Source organism: Gasterosteus aculeatus, chromosome 3 (genome assembly GCF_964276395.1).
Source record: "Gasterosteus aculeatus chromosome 3, fGasAcu3.hap1.1, whole genome shotgun sequence".
In the NCBI taxonomy this organism is placed as follows: domain Eukaryota; kingdom Metazoa; phylum Chordata; class Actinopteri; order Perciformes; family Gasterosteidae; genus Gasterosteus; species Gasterosteus aculeatus.
In genome coordinates this window covers 11,834,414-11,847,350 of record NC_135690.1, presented here as the reverse complement: position 1 = coordinate 11,847,350, position 12,937 = coordinate 11,834,414, and the positions used below count along the sequence as shown (strand labels likewise).

At 44.2% G+C, this 12,937-nt stretch overlaps 1 protein-coding gene across 1 annotated transcript in view; it reads right to left on the bottom strand.

Annotated features, from left to right (window-relative positions):
* The window catches only part of st6galnac5a (ST6 (alpha-N-acetyl-neuraminyl-2,3-beta-galactosyl-1,3)-N-acetylgalactosaminide alpha-2,6-sialyltransferase 5a), a 28,691-nt gene that overhangs the window by 5,235 nt on the left and 10,519 nt on the right, over positions 1 to 12,937 (bottom strand). Inside the window, exon 3 of the mRNA XM_040172326.2 lies at positions 3,605 to 4,017. Within this exon, the coding sequence (XP_040028260.1) occupies positions 3,605 to 4,017 (413 nt within the window). The remainder of the gene's footprint in view (positions 1 to 3,604; positions 4,018 to 12,937) is intronic.

Here is a 12,937-nt window from a genome sequence, read left to right as displayed (position 1 = left end):
AAACTAGAAAATTGGAAATCCAATGTCAATTAAAAAAATCCATAATTTCGATTGCTTGAAAAGATTTTCAAAGGATATGCGCAAACCTGTGTTCTGATATGCTGGCATCACTGATGTGCTAGTATCATCTGGTATAAGATACGATCTCCTCAAATAAAATGCATGAACTAATAGAAAAGTAATCCCTCTAAATCATCACTAAAGACCCACTAGAAGTGTGAACCGTTGTCTTTTTGTGATGTTTCGGGGCATCAGTGTTTGGACATTTGGTGACCATCCGAGAGGACGGTACGAACTACACCGCCGCAGGTTTCAGAGCCGGACCCGGCGCCAGTACAGCGATGCTAAGCGGACAAAGCTTGTCCAAAAACGGACGTGAATCCGGGTCTGCTGTTCACTCTTGCTGCCGTATGTGACGCTGCAGGTGGCACACTGGCCTGCGTCTGCAAATAAGGAGGCGCGCACTTGTGTGATTGATGTGAGTAGGGAGTCGGGAGGCCGAGGGTCAAACCCAGTTTGACAGGATCTCCTGTTCCCTGCGCCGCCATGTCACCCTGCTGTGATCGCAGATAGCTTGTTGCTTCTCGACTGTTCCACACGTATGCACGAGTATCCAGAGCGGCGGCGGTTTCGACTACAAGCAAGACCGAGAGACAAAGCGAGAAGGGCGAGATAAGGAATGTGTGACAAGAACAACCTGGCAGACTCTGCACGCTGCTCGCCTCCGGTAGAAGAGGGTGACACATTTGAAGTAGAGGGTTTAACTTGATGTTTGAAAAGGGGTTCCTCTTATTTTACACGTCAGGCAGGAAACATAAAGCCCGTTAAGCCAATTCTAGAGAGAGAGAAAGGTCTCAGAGTGCACTAAACTGACTGCCCTTCCCTCACGACCGCCCTGAAAGAACTCCCACAAAGTGATCATAATGAGCATAAACATCTGAAAAAGAGCGCAGGGGTCGAGTGCGCAGGTAGGCAGAACATTGCCTGCAACTAAAGAATAACAAAATGTTCCCAAATACATTACCGACTAAAAAAAATCTCAAGAGCTTTACATGCTTCCACAGATGCGCCGTTTCCCGCTGTTTTACTGTGTCGCCAAACGACCCCACAGCTCCCCGCTCAATCAATCGGCACCGAGCGGCAGCGGGATGAATAGTACCAACACTTTCATCTTTAATAGAATCCGCTCAGACCACAAACAACAGCGCATCCAAAGTGATGCTATCGCGGCCGAAGCACAGGCTTCTCATTTTCATTTAATTACGAAAGGACCCAGGTTGTCTGGAACATGTTGATTTGTTGTGATATGCAAACCCAGACCGCCGGGCTTTGCTATGACAACAGCAAACCCACGCACACGCGTGCACACACAAACACACACACACACACACACACACACACACAGACCTTTTGCAAATTAGAAAACTTCAGAAAAGTTCAAAGAGCAACATTTTGTCCCCCAAGCAGCGTGTGGTAGATGCATGCAGGTCGAAGTGAGGAGGCAGCTAATCTCACTTAAGAAGTCCTCCTCGTTTCCTTGTTGATGAACATGCTGATGAATAATGTGGTGTGAAATGTCAAGCGCTTAGCTTCAATGGCTGTCTTTCAAAGGACTGGAAGCGAGCTGTGAGTGTGAAGCCGGATCAATCCCAGCGCACAGGAGCCGTATTGCTCCATGTGTTCCAGTTCGGTACTGGAAATCCGGCTTAAGTACTCATTTAATGAGCAGTTTAATTATGTGATGATCCTTGTGTCTTAAAATCTTATTTCCAATAAAGAGTGAGATAAAAAAAAAAAAGATTTTCAATATAATGGCACTGATACAAGAATAAGTTTGCCTCGCGGGAAAAATGATAAAAAATCACCCCCTGCCAGCGGGATGCTCTATTTAGTTTGAAGAAAATGGAAATGGGACCGGATTGCGGCGAGAGAACTGTGCCGTTCCTTGGGTTTGTGTTGTTGTGTGGTGCATTCAGCTCTGAAGAGGTGAGTTTATTATAATGGTTGTTATGTAACTGCTGAGGGGTGGAGGTCACACGAAGGTGTGATTAGTGCAATTAGTTAAAGCCGAATCACTTGTTGAACATCACAGTCTACTCCAATGAGGAAATGTACATTGTGGTATTATAAAATCATGTATTTTATAATGTTTGAGCAGAAGACTGCAGTTTTTCACTTTTAGTGGAGCTTTTATTTCCTAAATTGAGAGTTTTCCTAAACTCAGTTCGAAGAAAAGAGGAATATGCAAGTCCGGTTCTAGTGGCTCTTTAAACTCCACTGCTGCAATGTGCTCTGCTGCATTTTGGGGTTCTCTTGTCATCTTTTTTTTACCAGTGCTCAAGCTGGTGTTCTTCAGGGTAAAAGGGATCAAATCTATTTTTGGTGACTGAAGAAGCTTCCCTTTACACATTAAACATCAGTAATCAACAACAAATCTATCAAGTGGACACCTGACAGATGCAACACAGGGACGTGATTGAAAAACGCATTATGGGAGCATTAAATACTGCATACAATCCATTTTTTTAATTTTAAAAGCTAATTTGCCTTTAATCACCGGTTGAGACTCATTCTGGCAATTAAACACAGAGATTGAAGAGAAACACATGTTTTTCATTGATCTTCTGGCAGTGATATTAAAATGGGTGGATGTGACAGCAACCCAGCCCTTTTTAATTGCCTTTACTGCAACTGTATAACCCATAATCACAATTATAGGCTTGCAGGGTTGCCAATCGCGCAAATAATAACCCAGAAACTCATCTATTAACGCGGCTCACGCGGGCTTCCAATCCTTAAAACAGTAGGATTCATTCGACAGGTGGTAATATTCTTTCATACCGACAGCGCCCTTTAAAACGTTCAAACCCTCGATGTATAAATGCAATACTTTAAGATTTGCTCTCTCTTCCCACGCTCCAGAGAGCAGAGTTGACCTCAAATAACCCTCACAGATATTACTGCCTAATGCTATAAAAAGGATGAGAGTACATCGGGATCCTCTTGCTAAACATTTACAATAAAAGCATCCAATGATGCCAAAGGACGGCTGTTTGAGCCGTTCACCAAATCCACTACATGGGGATTTCCCAGTGACGCCCCGGACAAAGAGTGGCATCGTCGTGGAGCATTAATGGCCGCGGGACGGAGAGCTCAGCTTGGACTCAATGGGAGATTAAAATTGGACAAAACTGATTTTTTTTCTGTTAGACACGTTATAATTTCACACTGAAAATTCACTTATTTACCTTTCGTGATGCTTTCAAACAGTAGCAGTAAGCTCCAACATTGGAAAAATAACATGGCGACGGCCGTGATCCAAGATGAGGGCCTTCGCCAAACTCAAAGCTTTTTTAAATAATGGATATTTTACCACAGTTTCCCCGAGCAAACGGTGAAGCTGTTAAATTTCATATTTTGTGGGTTAAATACAACAGATACTTTCTTTTCCTTGAAGTTTAATCTGAACCTCGGCCCAAAAATTGCCGTTTTAAATTCTGTTGAACTACTCCTCCATTCATTAAACATTGACTAAATACCATCGCATGGATAGAATCTTACTTCTTGCGTTCTTAGACTCTCATTGTGGTTATCGTTTCCTCACCTGTCCTTGCCGGTCTCCTTCTTGAAGAGCTCGTCAAACTGCAGCATCTTCTGCCAGGAGATGATGTAGACTCGGAGTCTGGGCAGCACCTGGTTCATCAGCCTCAGGTTATTGTACACCAGGCCCTTCCCGTCGCGCCTCATGTAGCTGCTGGGCCCCCAGAAGATGAACGTGGTGTCCTGGCTGGCGTTGAGCAGCTCGTGGCGATTCCGCAGCACCCTCTGCATGCTGGAGTGAGCGATGACGCGCAGGGAGGTGCGCCGGCCGACGTCCCTGGCGTAGCCCCTGGCGGTGGGGGCGTCGTTCATGCGGATGACGCACTCGGCCCGGTCGATCTCTTCGCCGCGACCGCCTCCTACGAGGTGACCCGAGCTGGTCACCAGGGCGCAGGTCTGGCAGTGCATCCTGGGAGGCTGATTGGCGGCAAAAACATAAAAAACGGAAAATAACTTTATCATACAAAAGATACACCGTGCATCACACTGTTGAGGTCTCGTCATTCCCACTCGCAGCAAAGCCATGAGAATGATTTATTTTGCACCGTGCATGTATTTGTATGAAACTATTTTTTTCCCCAGATGTCAAAACTACTTTGAAAGTTGTGTTTAGCCCAAGTTTATAGAGAAATATGCAAAGCAGACAGAAATGCACACCTAGGGGGACTCTGTTAAAAAGCTTTGCTATGTGTTTGAGGCTGGAATTGCTTTGTTGACAAATGGGTTGCGACAGAGCCTCCTGGGGAAATGCAGCTTGTCATATTGCTTTGCGATTGGTGGAAACCCCGCGGTCTTACAAAGGATTCACCTTACATCTCTCTCCCACGCGCACACAACAGAGGAATGTGTTTTTACCCCCCAAACAACCGTCCCGCTTCATCAAATTCATGTTGGCTTCCTATTAAGTATAAACCTATTCATCAAATTCAATATTTGAAACTCAGGAACTCTTTAGGATATTTATGAAAGGTCCTATTAACATAATCCACGTAATGAATATGAGGATTAATGTACCAATACAAAACAAACTTTAATACTTTATCTTTGTCTACTATCAACAGGATGAAATACAGCTGGTCATGTGCTTTGTTCAACTCAATGTGCATTTGATTTGTTTCATGTAAGAATAAATGTGTACATTTGGGTACTTATGAGCCCATATGCACAACCTTTCTGTTCTTTCTTTATGCTTGATTTTGGTCTCCTTTTTAATTTTTTTAATTCATATCATGTATTGCTAAAATAAAAATAAACAAACACTAGCAGAGACCTAAAATTGAATAATGTCAGCGTTGCATATTGTCAAACAAATTCAGGAATAAAGCAATGTCTTGCCTTTTTTTACACAATATCTTAATGAAAAATAATGTATTTGTGTTTTTGACTGTTTGTAGGACAATACAAGCAATTTATGCTGTTTTATTCTATTTAATGATTGATGCAACTATAATGGTTGCAGCAAGAGAACTCAGCAGTAACGTCATATCTGTGTAAAAACAAATGTGAAAGGTCTCCCAATCCACCAAATCCAACATTAGCATCATGTAGTATTTTTCATTTGAATTATAGCTGTAATTACCTGCAATAGCTGTAATTGCATTTTTCCATCTTCCTGATTATTCTGCTATTTCTTCTCTACATTAATGCGTACAATGATCACGTTGAAGACCCAGCTACTGTTTAAACCTACATATACAGTCAATTTAGAACGTAGCCTGTTTTTTCCTTCAGCTCTGCCTTGTGCAAGCACATCAATCATTAACATAAACCTATTCGCGTATGTTAAGCCGATCTGCATGTTTGTGGTGTGTGTGTGTGTGTGTGTGTGCATGAGGCTGCTAGACACGTTCTTCATACGTGTGCATGTGGGGTTGTCTGTGTATTCCCCCTGCCCTGATAAGCAATGATATGCAAACTAGGCTATGCAGAGCCCTCTAATGCCCAATGAAATATGTCCCCAGCAGACATATGATGGTTATAGACATTCTTATTGCCATAATACATTTACATTTTCATGGCGTTAACCAGAACAAATGATTATAGCTGGATGTGTTTGCGTGTCATTGTTGTCCTCATGCTCTGACTTTGACTTAGTGGCAGATTAACAGCTGAACAGCCTCATCTGGTTAATGACACCTTGAGAAGCAGGCGGAGAACAATACAGAGATAAGAAAAAACAAGCGTTTAAAAGAGGAAAAAGAAAAGATCACAAAAGAGGAGAAGATGTATAGAGGCAGTGAGAGTCCCCTCAGTGCCAAAGTGTTTGAAATGTTGAGCTAATGAGGTCCTGGCGGTCTACAAGAACACCAGCAGCAGCCCCCATCCTTCCATCTGCTCCGCACCCCACCCTTTCCCCTCAGCCACCTGGCAGCACCTTGACAGCCAGTCTGGCTGTAGCGCCGCAGCACCAGTGGAGCAGGTCTGAAATCCCATTTTCACCCCGGGGCTTTTAAGTGGTTCCACAGACACTATTCTCTCTTCCTCTGTCTCACAGAGAATTTAAGTGGGCCTCGCTGCCTAGAATTGGCCACTTCAGGGAGCTCGGTCAGCCTATTACCAAGAAATCGTCCGGATGGTCTGGACAAGGCTCTCCATTTCAGCCGGAGTTAGGTCACCCATGCAGTACGGTGGTTTGAGTTGAGCTGATGGAAACTCTAGTTTACCAAAAAACTGGCTGGGTAAAAGTCATCGTTCCAAAATAAATTTCCTACAATTTCGATCATAATTTACATGTTTGCTGCATTTAAACTATGGCTGCTGAGTTTTTATTAAAGTCTAAAATATATATATATATATAATTTATAAAGTGCATATGTATATAGTGTGTTTATATACAGATATGTCAACTGTATGTGCAGTTTTGCACAAATTTTCCTCTGGGGACCAAAATACCATTATCAGTCCATTATCTACTGAAGTGATAGAAGTTATTAAACATATGATATTTTTAAAGTTGCAACTAATTATTATCAAAATAATAAAAACTCAATTTACTATTATGTCAAATAGAGAAACGGTCTAAATCAGCACTTTGGAGAATCTGCACCCAGTGAATAACTTATTACAGGCTCACACCATGAAAACATAGTTTTTCATCTAATAATGAGATTTCCAGCCTAAGGGGTGACCTTGTCCCACTTGTGGCAACACAACGGGAGCCTGGCCTGGTTCCATTAAGCCCACTAATCCATCCTACGGCCTAGTAAAACGTACAAAACCACCACGCAGACAGACGGCGCCCACATCTCTGCTCCACCTATCACAGCGACAACCCGGACATCCGAGGTCGCCCTCCTCTGTTTCCTCACGCTGCTTCCTCACAGGGGGTGCGTGCACCACCACTCACACTGCCAGGCTTCCTCCCCCGAGGAAAACGCCGCTGTCACAGCTGCGTGGAGAGAGATAGAGAGAGAGAGAGAGAGAGAGATAGGGGGAGGTGAGAGGCCGACCGAGCCCCCGGCACACCTGGGGAGGCGGGATCCCTGAGTGCAGAGGGCGACGGGGTCAGCGGGGACCAACGAGAGTGTTCTGATGTCGTAGCGCTGATTGAACATGATGCTTGTCCCTGAAAATGTGTTTACAGGGTTTGTAAGGCTGCTCTGGACAAGCCTGGTAGTGCTGAGTGGTATTTGTAGTTCAGGAACACATTATTACTGTGAAAGGTCGGGCACTCCGGCCGGACCTGGTTAGCTTCTTAGTCGGTGCTCAGAGCCTTTCACTGTGCATGGGTCCCACGGGTGCAGGTCTGGCAGTGCATGCTGGCATCGAATAGGTGGTTTAAAACTCACATGGGTCTTAAGGGGGCACGAAATCCCCTTTAATTCCTCACCAGACCCCCCCCCCCCCCTCACACCCCCTCTCCATTCACCAACTAAGCTCGGCCCCTCGAGGAAAAGACATACTGAAACTTCAGTGAAGCATTACGCCTGACGTGTGCCGGACCCCCTCAGAGCGGAGAGATGCCATTCCCAAGTTGTTATTGATTTTGTGTGGGTGAATGAATGCAGTAGGAGGGGGCGGGGGGGCTCAGTGAGGATGCCGGGTCTTCGGGGACGTGAAACTGAGAATAAGGGCTGAGAGGCGGCAATCATGCAGCCCAGCAGGACACTGTCTGGATGTCCAGTATCGAGAATCAACAACCCAATAGAACATTTTCAGCCGCCAGGTACGACCTTTGCACTCCCTAAAGACTCTGTTTTCTGTAGCCTCCTCCAAGAGAAGTCTTCCACACATGGTCAGAAGTTATTGACAGCTTGGAGCAAAACGGTTCAAAAATAAAGAAAAGAAAAGAGGAGTCAATTCTCAATATATATATTTATTTATTGTATGTCATTTGTGTGTTGTTTACTGGATTTTGATTGCAGTTTTTGTCCACTGTGGGCAAACTAACAAAAACTATGAATATGAGTCAACAACCTTTTCTCAATGCCTGAGATGAGACGATGACAAAAAAGGACTTCATTAGATACCAACTGTAATTTTGTATTACAAAAAAAGAGACTAAATTATACATTGACCAAAAAGAAAAATATGACTTATTAAAAAATGTGCAATTTATGATGGGCGATGATTAAAAAAAAAAAAAAAGGACAGAAGGGCGTGAGGGACATAAATAAATTCACTGAAATAGAGAAACAAAATGGCCTTGAGAGCCGCACACCAGCAGGAGCCAACAACAGAAGAAAAAGTGAATTTGGTTAAAGGCGCTCTATTTAGAGGAGACGTGCTTCTCCTGCGCTGATGAGCACAGCGGCCTGCTTGGACTCGTTTGTCCGGCGTTGCGCGTCCGTCCGATCGTTAGAGAGAGCCGAGGTGGTGGAGCCGCCGCCGCTGAGGACTAATGAAGACGGGTATGAAGAAGAGGAGGAAGCAACAGAAAGGGAGGGTGGGTATCGAAAAACAGGGGCAATTAGGGATCCCGGCGATCAGCGGTGGTACTCCAGGTTGACAGCTCCTGCTGCTCCGACGCTGTGGTCTTAATTAGGGCAGAGTTTCCTGTGAGCGCCTTGAAAAGAAGACATCTTTGATGGGGGGCAATTATCTACTTCGGCATAGAAAAAAAGAAGAAAAAGAAAACAGCATCTGGCCTAAAAAAGAAACCGCTGAAAGTTGGCTGATGAAGGTAGAAGGTTTGGCTTTTGGTTGATGATCTGTGGCGGGTTCCGGCTGGAAGAAGAGCCGATAACATCCGGAGCATTTGAAGGAGGGGACAGATGGCGGGCCGAGCTCTGATCCTCAAAGCAAGCGGGACTGTAAAGAGGCCTCTTCACCGTGTGAGTGTGTGTGAGCGAGTGTGTCAGGAAGAAAAAAATAGAAATGTATACAGCGCTGCAGAGCGGAGATAGAAAATGTGCCCTGTGTGTACATGTTTGTGAGCAAAGTGTACGCCGTTGGATGAGGGACGCAATGCAGCGCAGGACGTGCGAGTCTCTTTACTCTTCCACACACAGGACGAAAACACACAAAGTGCACACCTGGCACTATATGACAGCACACTGTTAAACAAAAAGTGCAATCAAACCCAAAACCACAACAACTTAGTAACGACTCCTCGATGTGAATGTGAGGGACGGTTCAGTAGTAGAATGTAGAATGACATTAATCATAAGTTAAGGGCAGTGCAACTAAATGGTTACTTGGAGTAAATTAAACTGAATATACATTCTAATATGGAGAATTGGCAGCAACTAATGAGCAGATTTGGTTACAGACTTCCAAAAGACTAATTGATGAGTCCTAAATCAATCAAAATCATGACGTTCATCTTGGAAAATCAAATGACAACGTTTGCTCTCATGAGGTTCTCAGCCAAAGTTGACTGTTTATGTTTAAGTTTATTATTATGTTTATTAAGGATCCCAAACAAAAATACATTTTTGTTTGTCCAAAAATACCTCAAATAATACCTAATTACTGATTCCCTTTCTGATTATTGCTGCCATAAGTTTCCTTTTGAAATCACCTGTATTTCTTGTTAAGAGTCAAATACAGTGCAGAGTAGTGCAGAGGTGCATTACTGTTTGCTTAAGTGCACTGGTTCTCAGTAGAGGAACAGTAAAGTGACCACTTAGTGCCTGTCTAGTATTATAACCATGTCTCTCATTTGCATGTGAGAACTGTAAAGACAAACCGACGGCTTTCTGTGAGAAATACACATTATTTAAAAACAGCATAAGGCTGCATGCCAGTCTTTCATCCACCCTCCTCCACGACAGCCCGGCATGCACATCCTCCACACTAGCAGTGGAGTGCTAGTCTTGCCGCTTTGTTCTGAGCCAGCTGAAGTTTACTAAGTTCTTCCTATAATGCACTAGACCAGATAACAGGACAGTAGTCCAGATTTGACAGAACTAGAGATTGTATGACTAGTCTAATTGCTGTGTTAGTTAGCAGATGAGCACTCCTTCTAATGGCATAGGTACCATTAATCGTTCTTAATGGCTGTCCTAAGTTAAAAAAGTAAGAAAACTGTGGATTAATATCTCTTTAGTTTGGAAGTTTTTCTACATGCAACAAGCCGTCCAGACCGAAGAAAGAAATAGACACAAAGGGAAGGAGAAGATGCTTAAAGAAACATTCCTTCTTTTAAATGTTATTCAAAGACCATCAACAAGTTTTTGGATACGCAAACACATTACAAGACCAGGCTTTTCAAGAAGGCGGTTGAAGTTATACATGGTGGAGGCTGCCTGCATGTAAACAGAAATATTGAAGTTATATTCATAATCATTAGCCACTGAAACAGCAGCAAAATTGTCTTGCATATAAACATCAATGTTTCCCGATCCAAACGTTCCAACATGGAGGTCCTGACCTCAGAGATTATTACCAAAGTAGGAAAGTAGAAATAAATTCTGACAAAAAAATGGGCTCTAAAATTATCATATTTTCCTGCAAAATAATTGGATTTATAATTTTGACTTCTCAAATGCTGTTGATTGACCTTTTCACAGCTTCCTACACATGCAACTTATGAAGAGAGCTCACAAGTAAAACCATGACTACAGAATAACTATAAAATATAGAAAAATCCAGGAGAGACATTTTCCTGCTTAATTGTACTTTCAATTCTGTGACAAGAAAAAAACACAGTGAAATCACAAATACTAGGCTCCATTTTATATTTAACAGGTGTTGCTGTGTGTTCCCACCCACACTGAGTTCACAAATGATGTTCTGTCTCACTCTCCTCTGCTCTCCTGCTCATCTAAAATGCCCTTGTGTCCCAAAGAAAAAGCAAACACCCCTGCAGATCGCGAGATAGACGGACGACCCGACTCTACCCCGGGCGCTCCATCATCAAACCTCAACTCTCCTCACCACCTGCCGAGGTGAGAGCAAGAATGCTGCACCTTGTTTGCTTCACCCCCATTCCTCCCAGAGACAACGTGAACCTCCTCCTCCTCTTCTCCCTCGGCCCCGCTCGTTCAGGTTCGCCCAAAGAAGAGAAACACTTGCGGCAGGTTTTCTATTAGTATGAGCAGCTGGAGGGATCGCACCCGGGCAGCCAGACGTGTCAAGCCAGTGGGAGTAGGAGGACAAAGGGGTTGCGCCTGATACAAACCACACTCCTTTGCCTTAATTGCCTCCACATAAGGCTGCTAGCCGCTGGTGCAGACTGTACAATGGTGCAGCCACGGTTTGTCCCCATAACCTCCACCCACAACGGAGGAGGAGAGAGCTGCAGCTGCGAGGACCACACACATACACACACACACACACAGACACGTTCCTGTAGGAATGATTGCCTTGGCATGAATACAAAACATGAGGTGCAATTTACCAGGCCAAAGAATATCTCACTTTCTGGGCTCTGAAATCTAGCAGGAGGTGGAGAAGATGGAGGAGGGGGAAAAAAGCCAGGCGGGAAATGACAGAAGGACATTAGGAAGAGAGAGGGAGGCAAAGAGACAAAGAGAGAGGGGGAGGACATGGGAGACAAAAGGAAGGGAGAGGAATGATGGGCGATCAGATGGATGGAAAAGAGGAGCAGTGAGACAGGAGTGGCTGTCAGACAAAGAAGCACTTTGGAGACCAACGAAACTGGGGCAGAGCCTTCGGAGAGGCAGAAGGTTTCAGGGGCGTCTATCTGAAAAGTTAGAAACGCGCCCTGGCTTCACAGACGCACTCAAGTCACGGTGACTGATGAGGTGATTAGGCGATAGCGGTGGCCTCAAAACATCTGCGGGATTCCTCCTTTGGTCCTAACACCTGACATCTGCATTTGAGGAAGATCACCCCGTAATTCACGAGTGAGCTCGCCTTCATCGGCACGTTGTTTATTTATCAGTCAGGCTGATGTGTTCCCCTTGTGGGCGACGGTGATCGCCAAGTACAGTGGTGAGCGGTGGACTATTTACTGAATTGATAACGAAACGATGATCTTGTTAAGAGAAGTCTGGTGGGATCAACGGCTTCCGCCACTATGAACTGCTAAAGTATACACTGAAAATGAAACTGAAAGATAAAAGGCACAGTATGAACCTAGCGTGATGTTGAATATACGCACGGTGAGGGTCAGCGGGCACGAATTTGAATAAGGAACCATTAGCTGTCAAACTCGCGATGACAAGTTTGTTATTTGTGAACAAGGACAAACAGGCAATTTTCACACCAGCACGAGAAACTTCTCCCAGACTGGAGACTGGCTGTTAAATCTTGGCGTGTAATAAATCTCGTAGAGATAAATCCCAAATGAGCAATTACTGTTGTGTTCAATAATATATGCAGTACAGCAACAAGCCAAAGAAAAACAAAAAGAAGACATCAATAATACATGCCCAATACTCCAGTACAGATGTTGAGTAAAGCTCCGCTTCCCTCTGAAAACATTTTCGATGCTGAATATTCGAGTTGGAGTTTATCCATTACGTGCCGGCGCAGAGGAGGATGAGAGAGAGGAACTAGTGCCCGTCCAAGAGTGAGTGTTTAAAACACCAGCTGCCAGCGACGGCAATCTTCAAGAGGTTCCTGGGAGGCCACAGGACTCATATTCTGCAAGCAGGACACGCGAGGGTCTTCTAATCTCTTTGTGTCCCGGCAGTGGTGGAAAGTAACGTATTACAAGAAAAGAAGTACTGTACTCAAGTAGAGATACTCCATACCTCCCTCCATGGCACTTCAGAGGGAGTTATTGTAACGGTCAACGTTTTCTGTTGAAGAAGATTTCATAAAACCCACGGGGAGCTTATAAAATATATTACACCGTTATTGAGTCAACCGGTGGTTTATAAATTGTTTGACTTTTCACATCTTGCGAATAAAAGACGTGGGAAGATGGGGCGATGTATAAATATGTCAAAGCACGATTATCCTTTGTGAAATAGCTGCAGTTCAC